The 20,554-nt window shown below is 36.2% G+C and overlaps 1 protein-coding gene across 2 annotated transcripts in view; it reads right to left on the reverse strand.

The window, feature by feature from the left end:
- Positions 1 to 20,031, reverse strand: part of LOC100994985 (acyl-coenzyme A synthetase ACSM2B, mitochondrial) — a 40,275-nt gene extending 20,244 nt beyond the window's left edge. The window contains exons 1-3 of one of the 2 annotated variants that reach the window (XM_034939925.4): positions 19,871 to 20,031; positions 8,147 to 8,331; positions 2,714 to 2,924 (exon numbers count right to left, since the gene is read on the reverse strand). In XM_034939925.4, coding sequence (XP_034795816.3) covers positions 2,714 to 2,924; positions 8,147 to 8,323 — 388 coding nt within the window. In that variant the 5' untranslated portion in view covers positions 8,324 to 8,331; positions 19,871 to 20,031. Of the gene's footprint in view, positions 1 to 2,713; positions 2,925 to 8,146; positions 8,471 to 19,870 lie in introns of those variants that run through there. The other variant, XM_055100137.3, reaches the window with a different exon arrangement.
- Positions 20,032 to 20,554: the final 523 nt, after the last annotated feature.

Here is a 20,554-nt window from a genome sequence, read left to right on the forward strand (position 1 = left end):
TGGGAGGCAAAGGTTGCAGTGAGCCAAAATTGCACCACTGCACTCCAGCCTGGACTACAGAGGGAGACTCCATCTCAAAAAAATAAAAGAAAGAAAGAAAAGAACAGAATAACTACACAGGTTTCATTATTTGTGAAGCTTAAACCACATGCCCATCCTGTTAAATAGCTTTTAACCTTAGCTCACTTTCTTCCCACTCTCAACACTTTGGGATTCTCACTGCACACCTGTAAATATCCTCAAATGTTTCTCTACCATGGTGGTCAATTGAGACAGACACAGAACAATAGACACATCTCTTCCTCTGGGTTCTCCTTTCCTTCTGGCTATAATTTCAGTATGTCACCTTTCCCTCTGGCTTGTTCTCTCTTTCCACGGGCTTCCAAGTTCCTGCAATTGGTTTGGTTGCCTCTGATAGTTTCTAATTCCTGGCTGCATTCATGTCTTTCTCTTTACCCACACTCATGCTCAGCCCATTGTCCCCAGAATATGGGGTGGGTGGGAGCTTTTAGTTGGGATTAGGCTGTGTGCAAGCAGAGGTGGAAAGAGCAGTTTGTGAAGGAGGTTGCTGGAGTTTCTTGGGGTTCTTTTTGATACCACTGTACTTCTCATCCTTTTAATATAAAAGTTGATGATTCTCAAATTTCTGTCTCCATCTCAAATTTTAGAGCCTTAAATCCAACTTGTTATCACTTCTTGAACATCACATGGACATCCTGGACTCAACATGCCCAAATTGAACTTGTCATATTTTCCTAAGATACCCATACCTCTTACTATATCTGTGTTCTTCACTCCAGTGAAAGACAGCACCCACTTGCTGAAATGTCTGTGACTTCTCTCTCTCTCCCTCGCATCTCCTTTGAATAACCCTGTTATTAGTTCCCCCCCAATTGCCTGTTAAATCCACTTATCTCCATCTCTACTGCCTCAACCAAACTGAAGCCATCACCAACCATTCACCTCTTATCTCAGATTTCCAACTCCACTATTGCCTTCTTCATCCCATTCCCTATTGAGCATCCAATATGACCATCCAAACAGAGGATGATCATGTCACTCAATGTATCAATGGTTTGAGTGTCACACAATCCATCAATCATTTCGCATTCACCACTGGATAAATGTCCACAACTCTTACCATGGACCACAAGGCACTGCCAATATAGCACCTGGCCACCTCTACATGTTCATTCTATTGCCACTACTTTCTTTTATGGCCTGGACTTCAGGCACACAGATATCCTTTAGGTTCTTTTATAATTTTCAAGCTTCCCTCCCCTGTGGCTTTGAAACTGCCTTTGGAAAAATTATGACACTGAGGGAAATCTGACATAGCTGACTTCATCTTGTTTCCAACCTCACAAGCTATCTATCTTTGCTCATCCCTGGACATAGTCCAAGCTAACTATGGCAGAAATCTAACTTATAGTCTAACTTTAAAACAAAAATGATAATAGCTCCTTCCTGAAACTAACTGTGTCCGTGCTTGGAGATTGAAACTGCCTTTGGAAAAATAACAAATTTGTCACAAGGCTAGAATTATAGTTCAGGAGTCATGGAGCCAGAGGTCACAAGATTTGTAACCTCCCCAGTTTCTCCTATAGATGACATCATTATGGTAAACCCTAAGACTGGTATTTGAGGTGTTCTTCAGACCTTGCATTCTGATGGACCAGCTTGCACTACCCAGATCAGTAACTGATACCAAGAAACTAACTCAACCAGTTCTGTGATCTCTGAGGAGTTGACTCAACATAAGAAGACAGCTTCAACCCATGTTTTCATCCCCAACCAAACCAATCAGCATTTCCTATTCCCTAGCCCCCTGCATGCCAAAGCATCCTTGAAAAACTCTAGTCTCTGATTTCCTGGGGAGGTGGATTTAAGAAACATCCTCCATCCTTCAACTTGGCTGTCTATGCAATTATTAAACTCTTCTCTACTGCAACTCCTAGTGTTTTCAGTGTTTGGCTTTTCTGGGAAGTGGACAAGAAGAAATCATCAGATAATTACATCTTCACATATGCTGTTCCCTTTGCTTGGCACAAGCCTCTCTATCTCTTGGCAAAATCCTACTCATCCTGCAGATCTCAGCTCAAATATCACTTCCATTGAGACTTAGTTGCTCCTCATATTGGTTAATTCAAGTCTCTTTTTAGAAAAGCATTGGCAAACTTTTTCTGCAAAGAGCCAAATAGTAAATATTTTAGGTTTTGTGGATAAGACACTCTCTGGTTCCAACTACTCAAGTTGCCACTGTAGTGCAAATGCAGCCACATATAATATGGAAACAAGTGGGCATAGCTGTGTTATAATAAAACTTTATTTACAAAAACAAGCTGTGGCTAGGATTTGGCCTGCAGGTCACAGTCTACCAAATTTATTTTTATAGATTTTAATAGAATTCTCATACCACTTATCATAATTCTGATTAAATATTATATGTGCAATTAATAGTTTAAGAGCTTTCTCCAAAGTTCTGTAAGTCCCATGAATATGTAAACTATGTCATTGTTGTTGTTCACCCTGCATAAGTGCTTGGCACATAGTTTGCTTAAATAAGTGGAAGCAGGGAGAAGTCTTTCTTCATATGAGAGAGGACAGCATGCTCCAAGGTGGAGACTTCTTTGGAGAGAGGTGGCTGCATTTCTCTGCTATCAGTTTTCTTCACAAGGAAGACAGTTCTCTGTCCAGGTAGTCAGTTACCAACCTGCTCGAATGCAGCCCAGGATCACCAGCCACCACTCAGGCACTCGGGGCAGCATCACTGCCACACGATCCCCACGCTGCAGGCCACAGGCTCCCGAGAGGACGTTGGCTGCCTGCTGGCTGTTTTCACTCAGTTCTCTGAAATTCCACCTTAATTCCTTCCCCTTCCCATTCACCCACCACAGGGCTGGGCTTGGGGGTCGCTTGCCAGCCTGAGGAAAGAGAAACCCTGTTGATTAGGGGGCATTGGTACACAAGCAGGTAGGATAAATTCCAAGTCTTGGGATTGCCAAGTTGGTGCTTAGTAAGGTTTTTTATCTCAGCACCTCCATACAAACTTAAAAAGTATTGAAAACCCTAAAGAGTTGTTATTTATATGAGTTATATCTATCAATATCTACCATAGTAGATATTAAAACAGAATTTTTGTAAATGTATGCTTTTAGAAATAACAGTAATAAACCCATTATATATTAGCATGCATAATTTTTTTATAATGATGAAGTGTACTTTTCAAAATGAAAAAATAATGAGGAAAGTGGCATTATTTTATTTATTGCATCTATTTATTCTGCAATTCCCTTTAATGTCTTAGTAGAATAACATTGGATCCTCTCATCTGATTCTGCATTCACTCTGTTGTGAGTACCAACATGTACCTTCTGGAAAATGCTATTGTATACTCGTGAAAGAATTAGAATAAAAAGGCAAATATCACTTTAGATTTATTTATATATTTATCTCTATCTATTTACTTTTTTTAATTTTGTGGTAAAAATACACATAACATTTCCAGTTTTAACTATTTTTGAGTGTACAGTTCAGTGGCATTAAGTACATTCTCATTGTTCTGCAAAAATCACCACCATTCATCTCCCGAAGTTTTTCATCATCCAAAACAAAAACTCTGTCCCCGTTACACAATCACCCATCATCCCCTCTCCCATTAGGCCCTGATAAACACCATTCTAATTTCTGACTCTATGAATTTGACTATTCTAGATACATGATATTGTCTGAATATTTGTCCTCTCCAAGTCTCATGTTGAAATGCAATCCCCAATGTCAGAGGTGGGGCTTGGTGGGAGGTGATTGGATCATGGAGGTAGGACCCTCATGAATGGCTTAGCACCATCCCCTTGGTGATAAATGAGATCATAAGATCTGGTTGTTTAAAAGTGAGTGGCACCTTCTCACTCTCTGTTTTGCACCTCATCTTGCCCTTTGTTATGCCTGCTCTTTCTTCATCTTCCAACATTATTGTAAATTTCTTGAGGCCCCCATCAGAAGCAGATGCCAGCACACTTCCTGTACACTGTGCAGAACTTTGGGCCAATTAAATCTCTTTTCTTTGTAAGTTACCTAATCTCAGGTATTCCTTTACAGCAACACAAGAACAGTCCGATACAGAAAATTGGTACCAGAAGTGGGATATTGCTGTAAAGATACCTGAAAATGTAGAACTAACTCTGGAACTTGGTCATGGGAAGAAATTGAAGAGTTTGGAGGGCTTAGAAGAGATAGAAAGATGAGGAAAAGTTTGGAACGTCTTAGGCACTGGTTAAATAGTTGTGACCAAAATGCTGATAGAATTATGGACAATGAAATGCAGGCTGACCAGATTTCAAATGGAAATAAGGAACTTTTAGGGAACTGAAGCAAAGGTCCTCCTTCCTATATTTCAGCAAAGAACTTGGCTGCATTGTGTTCATAGCCTAGTGATCTGTGGAAGTTTTAACTTAAGAGTAATGACTTAGGGAATCTGACAGAAGAAATTTTTAAGCAACAGAGCATTCAAGATTTGACCTGAATGTTTGATGAATAGATAATGTTGCATATACATAACAATGGAATATTATTTCAGCCTTAAAAAGGAAGGAAATTCTGACATATGTTACATGCATAAACCTTGAAGACATGCTAAGTGAAATTAGCCAGACACAAAAAAACAAATACTGTGTGATTTCATTTATATAAGGTACTATATTAGGCTGCTCTTGCATTGCTATAAAGGAATATCTGACACTGTGTAATTTATAAAGAAAAAAGTTTAATTGGCTCACAGTTATGCAGGGTGTACAGGAAGCATGGTGCTGGCATCTGCTTCTGGTGAGGGCCTCAGGAAGATTACAGCCATGGAAGAAGGTGAAGGGGGAGCAGGTGCATCACATGGCAAGAGCAGGAGCGAGAGAGAGAGCGTGGGGAAGTGCCATGTATGTTAAAACAACAAGATCTCCCATGAACTCACTCATAAGGAAGGGGATGGTGCTAAGTCATTCGTGTGGGACCTGCCCGTATGATCCAAATGTCTTCCACCAGGCCCTACCTCCAACTCTGTGGATTACATTTCAACATGAGATTTGGAGAAAACAAATATCCAAACTATGTCACTTTGCTCCTGCCCTTCCAATTCTCATGTCCTTCTCACATTGAAAAATACAATAATCTCTTTTTTTGTTGTTGTTGGATTTGCCTGATATTTCTTTTTTTATTACTATACTTTAAGTTTTAGGGTACATGTGCACAACGTGCACGTTTGTCACATATGTATACATGTGCCATGTTGGTGTGCTGCACCGCTTAACTCGTCATTTAACATTAGGTATATCGCCTAATGCTATCCCTCACCCCTCCCCCCACCCCATAACAGGCCCAGTGTGTGATGTTCCCCTTCCTGTGTCCATGTGTTCTCATTGTTCAATTCCCACCTATGAGTGAGAACATGCGGTGTTTGGTTTTTTTTGTCCTTGCCATGGCTTGCTGAGAATGATGGTTTATTTTTGGTCTATTTGTTGACAGATATTTGGGCTGTTTGACCTTCCAAGTATTGTGAATAAAGTTACTGTGAACATGAGTGTACACATATTTCTCAGAGACCCTGATTTTAAGTTTTTTTTGGTGTATACCCAGAGTTGGAATTGCTGAATGGCAATTCTATTTTTTAATTTTTTGAGAAAATGTTATATTGCTTTCCATAATAGCTGTAACATTTTACATACCCATCATGATGCACAAGAGTTCTAATTTCTCTGTTTTATTGTAAAATAGACCCTTCGCATATCCCCTGAAAGAGTGTCATGTATCCTCAGGGGTTCTCAGATCATAGTTTGAGAGTAATGATGCAAAATCAAAGACAAAACATGTTAGCAATTTTATTAGATATTTCAAAATTTGCCTCCATCAGAGTTATACCACTTTTTGGTAACACATGAGAGTGTCTGTTTCCTCACAGCCTTGCCAATAGAGTTGTTAAACCTTTGTATTTTGTTCTTGCTCATTCGTGGGCATAGACCAAGCTAACTATAGGAGGAATTTAGTTTATAATTTAACTTTAAAGCAAGGATGACAACAGTCTCTTCCTGAAACCAACTCCCTTCTTGTTCAGGGACCTAAATCCCTTTGTGAAATTAATGCAATTCCACAGCATTAGAATTATGGTAGATGGTAGGGGCCTCAATTCTGCTAAGCTATAAGCATAGTTAAGCAATAACCAGCCATTGTTCCCTAGCTTGCTTACTGCTTAGGAGTCATGTAACCAGAAGTCACACTTTGTAACGTCACCAGTTGCTCCTGTAGTTAACATCACTATTGTAAAATCTAAGACTGACCTTTGAGATATTTTCCAGACATTTGCATTCTGGAAAAGTTACTGACACTACCTAGACCTGTGATTCTACAGCAAGGAACTGACTTTACCTGTCCTGTGTCTGCCTCACCCAGAAACAAACTCAGCACTTGAAGACATTTCTCACATCTCTATAATTTCATTCCCAAGGAATCAGTAGCACCCATTCCTTAGCCCCCTGCCCTCCAAATTATCTTTGAAAACCCTAGTCTCTGAGCTTTCAAGGGGGCAGATTTGAGAAATATTTCCCATCCTTCCACTAAGATGCCTTGTGATAATTAAACTAATTTTTCTGAAATAAAAAAACAACCTTTTGTATTTGACTAACAAGATAGGTGCAAAAAAGTTATTTCAGTAAAATTCTCACTTGCATTACTCTTATTATGAGGGAGGGTGAGAATTTTTTATATTTAATGGCCATTTGAGTTCACTTTTTTGTGAACTATCTGTTCACATACTTTGGTTTTATAATGAGTTGCACCTTTTTATTCTTGGTTTCTACAAGCTCACTTTATATTATTAACGTTTTTGCTGTTATATGAGTTGAATATTTTCTCCATGGTTTTCATTAGTCATTTATTTTGCTAATGGTGTTATCTGTGAATTGAGAGATTTTTTGATGTTTATATAGCAAATTTACTTTTATGGATTCAGAATGGTGAGTCATGGTAGTAAGGGCCTTCCTGAATATTTAAAGGGCCTTCCTCAATATTTAAAGGAAGTATAACTTTAAAAAAATCCAGAAATCTAACTTTCTGTTTGAAAATTTTCAATTTTAAAATGTTGAACCTTATTTTTTTTTTAAGAGTACCCACACCTAGGGCCGTCTTCAGCCTAGAGGCAAGGCATTTGCAATCTCCACGCTAAGACTGTTTCATAGTGTAGGGAACTTAGGACATCATGTCATAATCGTGACTCTTTTTGAGCACCAATGTATTAAGTTCATGCTGGTAGCTCCACCGCTTCCCCTACCCTTAGCCAGAATGAATCCTTCCATCCTACAGAAAGAGTCACAGGACTTCAGGTGAAGGCAATTGATGGATCAGCAGTGAATGGATTAAAATTCTAGACTCTCAGGGCTGGGAAGGAAACTCAGAAATTTCTTCATCTTTTTCTTTCTTGGATGTCTCATATTGAGGCCCTTTTGATAACTGTCACCTCGTAGCTATCTTACTTGCACATCTCTATTGACAGGGACACGTGACCTAACTTTCTGGGAAGACTCAGTCTTTGTTCAGTGCTGATTTGCCCCCAACTTTTTTGAGAGAGAATCTCACTCTGAGGAGTGCGGTGGTGTGATCACAGTTCACTGCAGCCTCCAACTCCTGGGCTCAAGCAATCTTGCCACCTCAATCTCCTGAGTAGCTAGGACTGCAGGTATGTGCCACCATGCCTGGCTAATTTTGTTTTAAACATTTTTGGTAGAGACAGAGTCTCGCTGTGTTGCCCAGGCTTGATTTGCTATTATTAGATTCAAACCTGCCTCTTCTACGACCCCAGACCACTAGTCCTCATTTCACCCTGGGAGGTCACAACAGAGCATGTGCAGTCTACATACAGTGTAAACAAACTGTGTGTTGGCTGCCTGGGAGTTACCAGGTTGCCACACTCCTGTGCCTTTCTTCCTTCCAAGCTCATGCTGTCTCTCTCCCATACCATACTGCCTTCATGGAAGATGAGTGTCTTGTCCATAGCTTATTACAGTGCCTTACATGTAATGAGTACTTAACAAATATTTACTGAATTAATGGATGAATTTTAAAAGTCAACAAAATTGTCTCACTCTGTGCCTCTTTTCCACCCCATTACCTTTTCCATGTCAGCCCAGTGATCCAACACATCACTAGCAAAGTTAAACTTGGCCGGCAGTTCCTGGTGGCCCCACTGCAGGGACACCAGTTGCCTACTATTAATGTAGAGAGTGCGGCTGGACATCTGAGTACCCCACAGGGTGCAAAGTCCCTGAACTTTTCGCAGCCAATGCATGTTCAGGCCTGTAAAAGAAAGAAGAGACACAGGTGAGAGCTTCTTTAACAGATTGCTCTACTGATCATCAGCGGCTTCAGGAGATTCATCCCAACCTTATAGGATTATTCCCAGGAATTAATTTGCTGTAGTTATGAGTAAATTGGCACTCAGCATCTGTTTCAGTCTCCTTGTGGGGTGCTGTTTTCTAAAGGCATAAGAGGATACAGACCCAGTCCTAGATCCTACATCTTCAACACTTCTGACAGTTTTGTGAATACCCATTTCCATATAATAAATCCCCTTGTGCTTAAAATACAGTCGGTCATAGATGGGATAGTTGTTCCCAGCAATTCACTCCCTTCCTGTTCCAGGATTATAAATCCCCATTCATTTTTAAGTGACTTCCCAGTGTATTCAGGAGGAAGAATATGTATCCACCTCTCATTGACTTTGGCTTGCTCATGAGATATGCTTTGGTCAATGAGATGTGAGTGTCTGGGATTCTACGGTTCATCAGAAACTCTCACATTTCTCCCCTCTGCATGAGACTTGCATAACCCAGATCATGCTGTACCTTCAGACTGGGACCCAGAACAACAAGAAATGTGGAGTTGAGCTGAGCCTAGCATGGCCACTAGCAACACACAGGCCCATAGGGGGAAAATATGCATGACTAAAAGCTACTAAGATGTATAGGGTATTTGATACTATAGCAAATGCTAACTAATACAAGTAGCATCCTTTTCTTTAAATTGAATCTGGACTGATACATCTTAAATCCCAGGTCCTATCCATCTAGTGCCCAGGACCTAACACAATCACTTTAGAAATTACAGCTGTCATAATTGTTGTTTCTATATAAGTTCTTTATTGGTGATTTGTGACATTGTTGTGCACCCATCACTCGAGGAGTATACACTTAACACTTACAGTATACAGTTAACAGTATACACTTAACCCACTTTGTACCCTTTTATTCCTCACCTCCTTCCCATCATTTCCCCCAAGGCTTCAAGGTTCATTGTATCATTCTCATGACTTTGCAACAATGTATAACTTAGCTCCCACTTATGGCTGAGAACATATGATGTTTGGTTTTCCATTCCTGAATTACTTCACTTTGAGCGATGGTCTCCAGTCCCATCCAGGTTGCTGCGAATGCCATTAAGTCATTCCTTTTTATGGCTGAGTAGTATTTCATTTTATATACATATATGTATACTAATATATGATACTATATATAATATATATACTATGTATGTATTATATAGTATATATCTAAAAATATAAAAAATTCTATTTTTATATATATTTTTGTTCATATAATATATATATGTAATATACATTGCCACACTCCTGTGCCTTTCTTCCTTCCAAGCTCATGCTCTCTCTCTCCCATACCATACTGCCTTCATGGAAGATGATATATATATATACATAGACAGATATATAGATATATAGATATATATCCATCAGCTTGGAATGAAGAAAGGCATAGGAGTGTGGCTAAAAATATATATATATAAATTATATATACTACATTATATATGGACATATTATATATCATATATGGGTATTATACATTTATATTGTATATAACATATTATATAATATATAATGTAATATATATTATATAATAATGCATATACTATATCGATATATTATATTACAAATATGTTATATATACTATATAACTGTATATACTATATATAGCATATAAGGAGATATGTTATCTATAAATATATAATACATATATATACATATAGTAGATATATACTATATATAGTATATATAGATATATAGATACAATATTTTGAAATATATAATATATAAATTTTTATACATTTTTATATCTTTTATATATATACTATATATAGCCACACTACATAATAGTATAGTATATATCTATATATAATATATGATACACATGATATATAATATTATAGTTATATATATCTATACATACCATACTATTATATATCATGTATATCATATATTATATACTGTTATATATTATATATATCTGTGTATACACTATACTGTTATATATATAAATTCACCCTGAGAATCAGAACAAGACATGAATGCACACTCTCACCCCTTAGATCTAGATATATACATCATAGTATATATAATAGTATAGTATATATAGATATAGATATATAGTATAATAATATTATATATTATATATAATACTATTATAATATATTATACTAATATATATTATACTATATATTATATATTATATATTATACTATATATTATATATTTTATATTATACTATATATTATATATTATACTATATATTATATATTATACTATATATTATATATTATACTATATATTTTATATTATATATTATACTATATATTATATATAGTATAATATATAATATAAAATAAATAGTATAATATATAATATGTAGTGTAATGTATATAATATATGAAATATATAGTATAATATATAATATATAATATATAGTATAATATAAAATATGTAGTATAATATATAATATATAGTATAATATATAATATGTAATATATAGTATAATATTATATATACAATATATTATATATTATACAATATATTGTATAATATTATATATACAATATATTATATAATATATAATATATAGTATATTAATATATAATTTATAGTATATTAATATATACTATATAATATATAGTATATTAACATATATTATATATTATATAACATAATAGCATCACAGTATATATAAATAATATATAAAATATATATAAACTATATAAATAATATATAAATTATATGAATAGTATATAATATATAAATATAAATTATATATAAAAATATATAAATAATAATATAAGATATATAATATATAGTATATTATATCTATATCTATATATACTATGCTATTATATATATACTATACTATTATATATATCTAGATCTAAGTGGTGAGAGTAAGCATTCATGTCTTGTTCTGTTTCTCAGAGTGAATTTATATATATAATAGTACAGTGTATATACAGATATATGTAAGATATAATATATATGATATATAATAGTATGGTATGTGTAGATACATATAACTATACTATTATATAATATATTTTATATATTATATATAGATATATACTATACTATTATATAGTGTGGCTATATAGAGTATATATTAAATATATAGAAATTTATATATTTGTATATATTTAAAAATATTTTATATATAAAATATTCACATATTTTTACATATATTCATATTTTACATAATATGTATTGCTACACTCCTGTGCCTTTCTTCCTTCCAAGCTCATGGTGTCTCTCTCCCATACTATACTGCCTTCACAGAAGATGATATATATATATACATATTATATATATGTGATACGTTCATGAGCTTGGAAGGAGGAAAGGCACAGGAGTGTGGCAAAATATATTATATATAATATATAATATATTATATAAAATATAAATATATGTAAAAAATATATTTTATATGTTTTATATATACTATATGTAGCCACACTATAGAACATATAGTATATATAGATATATATAAAATATATACATAGTATTATATATTATATACATTACATAATTGTATATAATATATAATACTATGTATATATTTTATATATATCTATATATTATATTATATATGTAATATTATACATATTATATTATATATTATATACAATTATATAATGTATATAATACATATCACATATCATATATATCACATATTATATATTTATATTAACTATACTACTATATATAAATATTTAAGTATATATATAAAAATATATAAATATTTTATATATGAATACAAGTTTCTTTACTTGTTGATTGACAGGCATTTGGGCTGGTTCCATATTCCTGTAATTGCAAATTGTGCTGCTATAAACATGCATGTGCAGTGACTTCTTTCGTATAATGACTTATTTTTCTCTTGGTAGATACCCAGTAGTGGGATTGCTGGATCAAATGGTAGTTCCACTTTTCGTTCTTTGACGAATTTCCACAGTTTTCCACAGTGGTTGTGCTAGCTTACTTTCCCACTAGCAGTGTAGAAGTGTTCCCTTTTCACCACATCCACACCAACATCTATAATTTTTTTTTGTTTTTTTATTATGGCCATTCTTGCAAGAGTAAGGTGGTAGAGCATTGTGGTTTTGATTTGCATTTCCCTGATCATTAGTGATGTTGAGCATTTTTCATATGTATGCTGGATCTTCTTTTGAGAATTGTCTATTCGTATCCTTAGCCCATGTTTTTTATGGGATTTTTTGGGCTTTTTTTACTTGCTAATTTGTTTGAGTTCCTTCTAGATTCTGAATATTAGTCCTTTGTCAGATGAATAGATTGTGAAGATTTTCTCTCACTCTATGGGTTGTCTGTTTACTTTGCTGACTGTTCCTTTCACCATACAAAAGCTCTTTAGTTTACTTAAGTCCCATCTATTTATCTTTATTTTTGTGGCATTTGCTTTTGGGTTCTTGGTCATAAAATCTTTGCCTAAACCAATGTGTACAAGGGTTTTTCTGACGTTATCTTCTAGAATTTTTATAGTTTCAGGTCTTAGATTTAAGTCCTTGATCCATCTTGAGGTGGTTTTTGTATAAGGTGATATATGAAGATCCAGTTTCATTCTCCTACATGTGGCTTGCCAATTATCCCAGAACCATTTGTTGAATAGGGTGTCCTTTCCCCACTTTGTGTTTTTGTTTGCTTTGTCGAAGATCAGTTGACTGTAAGTATTTGGGTTTATTTCTGGGTTCTCTATTCTGTTCCTTCTGTTCCATGGTTCTACATGCCCATTTTTATACCAGACCATGCTGTTTTGGTGACTATGGCCTTATAGTATATTTTGAAATCAGGTAATGTGATGCCTCCAGATTTGTTCTTTTTGGATAGTCTTGCTTTGTCTATGAGGACTCTTTTTTTGGTTCCATATGAATTTTAGGATTTTTTTTCCTAGTTCTGTGAAGAATGATGGTGGTATTTTGATGGGAATTGCACTGAATTTGTATATTGCTTTTGGCAATATAGTCATTTTTACAATATTTATTCTACCAATCCATGAGCATAGGATGTGTTCCCATTTGTTTGTGTCATCTATGATTTCTTTCAGAAGGGTTTTGTAGTTTTCCTTGAATAGGTCTTTGGTTAGGTATATTCCTAAGTATTTTTTTTTTGCAGCTATTATAAAAGGGGTTGAGTTCTTGATTTAATTCTCAGCTTGGTTGCTATTAAAGTATAGCAGAGCTACTGGTTTTTGTACATTAATTTTGTGTCCTGAAACTTTGCTGAATTCATTTATTAGTTGTAGGAGCTCTTTGGAGGAGTCTTTAAGGTCTTCTAGGTATACAATCATATTAACAGCAAACAGCAACTGTATGACTTCCTCTTTACCAATTTGGAGGACGTTTATTTCTTTCTCTTGTCTGATTGATCTGGCTAGGACTTCCAGTACTATACTGGATACAAGTGGTGAGAGTAAGCATTCATGTCTTGTTCTAGTTCTCAGAGGGAATGTTTTCAACTTTTCCCCATTCAGTATTATGTTGCCTGTGAGTTTGTCATAGATGGCTTTTATTACATTAAGGTATGTCCATGGTATGCTGATTTTGCTGAGGGTTTTAATCATAAGAGGATGCTGGATTTTTGTCAAATGCTTTTTCTACATCTATTGAGATAATAATGTGATTTTTGTTTTTAATTCTGTTTATGTGGTGTATCACATTTATTGACTTGTGTATGTTAAACCATTCCTGCATCCCTGGTATGAAACCCACTTCATCATGGTGGATTATCTTTTTGATATGCTGTTGGATTCAGTTAGCTAGCAGCTAATTAAGAATTTTTCCATCTATGTTCATCAAGGATATTGGTCTGCAGTTTTCTTTTTTTGTTACATCCTTTTCTGGTTTGGGTATGAGGGTAATACTGGCTTCATAGAATGATTTAGGGAGGATTCCCTCTTTATCTTGTGGAATAGCGTCGATAGGATTGGTACCAATTCTTCTTTGAATGTCTGGTAGAATTCAGCTGTGAATTCATCTGGTCATGGCTTTTTGTTGTTGTTGTTGTTGTTGATAATTTTTGTATTACCATTTTAATCTCGCTGCTTGTTATTGGTCTATTCAGGCTTTCTAATTCTTCCTGATTTAAGCTAGGAGGGGTGTATCTTCCCAAGAATTTATCCATCTCCTCTAAGTTTTTTAGTTTATGTGCATAAAGCTGTTCGTAGTGCCTTGGATGATCTTTTGTATTTCTGTGGTGTCGGTTGTAATATCTCCCATTTCCTTTCTAATTGAGCTTATTTGGATTTTCTCTCTTCTTTTTTTTTGGTTAATCTTCCTAATGGTCTATCAATCTTATTTATCTTTTCAAAGAACCACATTTTGTTTCATTTATCTTTTGTATTTTTTTATCTCAATTTCATTTAGTTCTTCTCTGATCTTGGTTATTTCCTTTCTTATGCTGGGTTTGGGTTTGATTTGTTCTTGTTTGTCTAGTTCCTTGAGGTGTGGCCTTAGATTGTCTATTTGTGCTCTTTCAGACTTGTTGATGAAGGCATTTAAGGCTATGAACTTTCCTCTTAGTACCACCTTTGCTGTATCCTAGAAGTTTTGATAGATTGTGTCACTATTGTCCTTCAGTGTGAGAAATTTTTAAATTTCCATCTTGATTTCATTGTTGATCCAATGATCATTCAGGAACAGGTTATTTAATTTCCACGTATTCACATGATTTTGAAGGTTCCTTTTGGAGTTGATTTCCAATTTTATTCCAAGGTGGTCTGAGAGAGTACTTGATATAATTTCACTTTTCTCAGATTTATTGAGACTTGTTTTGTGGCCTATCATATGGTCTATCTTGGAGAAAGTTCCATGCACTGATGAATAAAATGTATATTCCATGGTTGTTGGGTAGAATGTTCTGTAAATATCTGTTAAATTCATCTGTTCTACGGTACAGTTTAAATCAATTGTTTCTTTGTTGACTTTACGTCTTGATGACTTGTCTTGTTCTGTCAGTGGAGTATTGAAGTCCCCCACTATTATTGTGTTGATGTTTATATTATTTCTTAGGTCTAGTAGTAATTGTTTCATAAATTTGGGAGCTCCAGTGTTAGGTGCATATATATTTAGAACTGTGATGTCTTCCTGTTGGACAAGACCTTTTATCATTACATAATGTCCCTCTTTGTCTTTTCTAACTGCTGTGGCTTTAAAGTTTGTTTTGTCTGTTATAAATATAGCTACTCCTGCTTGTTTTTGGTGTCCATTTGCATGGAATGTCTTTTTCCACCCCCTTACCTTAAGTTTATGTGAGTTCTTGTGTTAGATGAGTCTCTTGAAAGCAGTAGATACTTGGTTGGCATATTCTTATCAATTCTGCAATTCTGTATCTTTTAAATGGAGTACTTAGGCCATTTACATTCAACATTAGTATTGAGATGTCAGGTACTATTCCATTCATTGTGCTATTTGTTGCCTGTATAGCTTGGGGTTTTTTTATATTGTATTTTTGTTTTATAGGTCATGTGAGATTTATCCTTTAAAAAGGTTCTATTTTGATGTGTTTCCAGGATTTGTTTCAAGATTTAAAGCTCCTTTTAGCAGTTCTTGTAGTGCTGGCTTTGTAGTGGTGAATTCTCTCAGTATTTCTCTGTCTGAAAAAGACTGCATCTTTCCTTCATTTATGAAGCTTAGTTTCACTGGATACAAAATTCTTGGCTGATAATTTGTTTTTAAGGAGTGTGAAGATAGGGCCCCAATCCCTTCTAGCTTGTAGGATTTCTGCTGAGAAATCTGCTGTTAATCTGACAGGTTTTCCTTTATAGATTACCTGGTGCTTTTCCCTCACAGTCCTTAAGATTCTTTCCTTCATCTTGACTTTAGATAACCTGATGACAATGTGCCTAGGCAATGATCTTTTTGCAATGAATTTCCCAGGTGTTCTTTGAGCTTCTTGTATTTGGATGTCTAGGTCTTTAGCAAGGCCGGGAAAGTTTTCCATGATTATTTCCTTGAATACATTTCCCAAACTTTTAGATTTCTCTTCTGTCTCAAGGATGCCAATTATTCTTAGGTTTGATCATTTAACACAACCCCAAACTTCTTGGAGGCTTTGTTCATTTAAAAATTTTTTTTCTTTCTCTTTGTTGGATTTGGCTAAGTCAAAAATCTTGTCTTCAAGCTCTGAAGTTATTTCTTCTGCTTGTTCAATTCTATTGTTGAGGCTTTTCAGTGCATTTTTCTCTGTGTTCTTTATTTCCTAAAGTTATGATTGTTTTTATGTATGCTATCTATTTCACTGAAGATTTCTCCCCTCATAACTTGTATTTTTTTTTTATTTCCTTAAATTGGACTTCACCTTTTCTGGTGCCTCTTTGATTAGCTTAATAATTGCCCTTCTGAATACTTTTTCAGGTAAATTAGGAGTTTCTTCTTGGTTTGGATCCATTGCTGGTGAGCTAGTGTGATTTTTGGGGGGAGGAGTTAAACAGCTTTGTTTTATCATATTCCCAGAATTGTTTTCCTGGTTCCTTCTCATTTGGGTAGGCTATGTTAGAGGGAAGATCTGGGGCTCAAGGCTACTGTTCAGATTCTTTTTTCCCATGGGATGTTCCCCTGATGTAGTACTCTTTCCCTTTTCCTAGGGATGTGGCTTTCTGAGAGCCAAACTGTACTGATTGTTATTTCTCATTATCTTGCTTGGCAACTGCCTCAGGGGAGGCCGTCACTATTGCCTCAGGCAGCACAGAGTTTACATCCTCAGACAAAGGTGGAAAGGCTGATGGCAGCATGGGTTAGGGAGGGAATGCTGCCACTACTGGGTTGGGAGGAAGTTGTTTCTTCTGGCAAAAAAAGTTCATCGGAGTTTACAAACTCAGTGTCCCCAGCTTCACTAGTGTCTTCCCATACCTCCCCATTCCAAGTTGCAGGGTCTCATTCTTTTCCAATCTATCAGGGGAACCAGCCCACAATATTTGAACATAGGTTCTTTCTATTTTTCCTAAGTGCCGGCCGGTCTGAGAAATAAAGAGAACGAGTACAAAGACAGAAATTTCACAGCTGGGCCTCTGGGGCTGTCATCACATATTGGTAGGACCATGATGGTGACCCTGAGCAGCAAAACCAGCAAGTTTTTATTAGGGATTTTAAAAGAAGAGAGGGTGTACAAACAGGGAGTAGGTCGCAAGGATCACATGCTTCAAAGGGCAGTAAAGATCACAAGGCAAAGGCAAAATTAGAATTACCGATGAGGGTCTATGTCCTGCTGTGCACACATTGTCTTGATAAACATCTTCACAGGAAACAGGGTTTGAGCACAGAGAACTGGTCTGACTAGAATTTAGCAGGCTGGAATTTTCCACTCCTAGTAAGCATGAGGGTACTGCAGGACACCAGGGCGTATTTCAGTCCTTATTTCAACTGCATAAGACAAACACTCCCAGAGCGGCCATCTATAGACCTACCCCCAGGAATGCATTCCTTCCCCAGGGTTCTTCCATGCTGGGAAAAGAATTCCGTGATATTTCTCCTACTTGGACATCCTTCTATAGGCTTACTGCAAGAAGAAAAATATGGCTCTATTCTGCCCGACCCCGCAGGCAGTCAGACCTTATAGTTATCTTCCATTGTTCCCTGAAAATCACTGATATTCTGTTCTTTTTCAGGGTGTACTGATTTCATATTGTTCAAACACACATGTTTTACAATCCATTTGTGCAATAGTAGTCCTGAGGTGACTTACATTCTGAGCTTATGAAGATAACAGGATTAAGAGATTAAAGTAAAGATGGGCATAAGAAATTATAAGAGTGTTAATTGGGGAAGTGATAAATGTCCATGAAATCTTCACAATTTATGTTCAGAGATTGCAGTAAAGACAGGCATAAGAAATTATAAAAGTATTAATTTTGGGAAGTGATAAATGTCCATGAAATCTTCACAATTTATGTTCTTCTGCTTCGGCTCTGGCTGATCCCTCCATTCTGGGCCCCTGACTTCCTGCAACACAATCAATGCCCTCACTTTAACAGTAGACACTTGGTGAGGCTGTGCATGGTGAGGCTGTGCATGCACCTTTCATTGCAGGTCAGCCACTCACATGATAAGAGCTTATGTCTATTTTTCCACAATTTCAGTTCTTTCTCTACAGGAGATTAGACTCTCACTCAGGGCAATCTTGGCAGATTTGAGGCTCAGTATCTGCTTCTGAAGCTGGGAGATAGAATCCCTGAGTTCATCATTTTCTTTCATCACTTTATCCACTGAACTTAGGAGCAAACAACCAGCTTCATTATGTTCCTTGGTTCTCCACATATGGTCAAAGGTATGATGTATAGGGTCACTAAACTCCTTGCCTCTCATGAGCAATGAATCAGGAGTGTCAAATGCATTTATTTTGTATAACTCTTTAAACAGTTCACACCAAGGGCTATCAGTCTTCTCCATACTATTAGAAGTAGAGTCCTTAGTATTTTGGGGTCTAATCATATTAAGGTGCCAACTCCAGAAACCCCAAAACCAACAAAAGAACTCCATCCTTAATATTCTTTTCCTCTAGAACCACTTCTGGTACCAAAATCTGTATTAGTCAGGGTTCTCTAGAGAAACAGAACTAATGGAATATATATATTTTATAAACTCATATGTATAAGTAATACATATAAACTCATATATATAAGTATATATATGAGTTTACTAAGTATTAACATATGTATGTGTGTATATATATATACATAACTGTATATATATATACAGTTTATTCAGTATTAACTCACATGATCACAAGGTCCCACAATAGGCCATCTGCAGGCTGAGGTGCAAGGAGAGCCAGTTTGAATTCCAAAACTGAAGAACCTGGAGTCTGATGTTCAAGGGCAGGAAGCATCCAGTACGGAAGAAAGATCTAGGCTGGGAAGCTAGGCCAGTCTCTCTTTTCATATTTTTCTGCCTGCTTATATTCTAGTCATGCTGGATTAGGTGGTGCCTACCCAGATTAAGGGTGGGTCTGCCTCTCCCAGCCCACTGACTCAAATGTTAATCTCTTTTGGCAACACCCTCACAGACACACCCAGGATCAACATTTTGTATCCTTCAATTCAATCAACTGACACTCAGTATTAACCATCACAGTGTCTGACATTTCTGTCTCCTTTTTTTCTATGGAATAAGAATTGAAGATTTCTGTACCAGCTCCTGAGCAGAACTACACATTGCCTTTGTACCTGCTGGTCCCTCTCTTTTTCCATAATAGGCTCTTCTTCATTCTTCTGGTCTCACCTCCTCTGAGATTCATCCTTCTCTGACCACCACCCAACTACCAGCCCCCTGTTACCACCTTTTTCCAGCTGCCCTCGTCTATCCCTGTTGCTGCCATAAAGGTGCCTTTTCCTCTGCCCAGTGTTTCCTCCTAAGACTTGACAGGTACTGTCTTTCATGGTCCCTAGGAATTTCTGCTTTTCTGTGAGGGTTTTTGCTCTTCTCACCAGCTGTGACTCTAAAAGATTGGTGAGGTTATCATGGATTATGACCCCATCAGCCCATTCACTGAAACAGTGCTCACCTGCCAAGTCTTCTCAGGATGTCTTTCTGGGGAGAGCTTGGTCCACCCTCCTCTCCAGCCAGCAGCTCCAGAACTCCTACAGCCTTGGAAGAGAGCACAGTAACTCAAGCAGACAGCTTCAGAATCCCTGCACTGTCGGAAAGAGAGCTCAGCTAATCATTGACAGTGGATAACTTTGGAATCTTACAAAGGGTAACAGCAGTCCTCCTAGCCAAGTTTATGGACATTACAACATTAGAGCATTTGAGGTCAACTGGACTTGCACTTTCAATCCAAGGGACATGAAGCAGGTTTATGCCCAGGACTGACAGAAAATTATTGCTTCAACCAAAGAGAGAGAAATGGAGCTCACATAGGCTTGATGACCACTCCTTTAATTCTTTGTTTTGCTTGGTTCCAGCATACCACTTTTGCCTGGTTGTCCTCTTGCTTTCCTTCTCTTTTGCTGATTCCTCCTCATCTTTATCCACGTTCACTCTGTACATTATCTCATCAAATGTCATAGCTTGGATACCATGTGGCTTGCCAATGGCCCCCACACGTGTGTATCCAACCTGGTTTTCTCTCCTGCATCCTCATCTTCCTGACTTCTCCACCTGGATATCTAACAGGCATCTCAAACATACTTTGTCCAAAGCTAAGAGGTTGATCACATCCTTCCCTGGTCACTCTCATTCCAGGTAT

This window comes from Pan paniscus, chromosome 18, assembly GCF_029289425.2.
Source record: "Pan paniscus chromosome 18, NHGRI_mPanPan1-v2.0_pri, whole genome shotgun sequence".
Classification (NCBI taxonomy): Eukaryota; Metazoa; Chordata; class Mammalia; order Primates; family Hominidae; genus Pan; species Pan paniscus.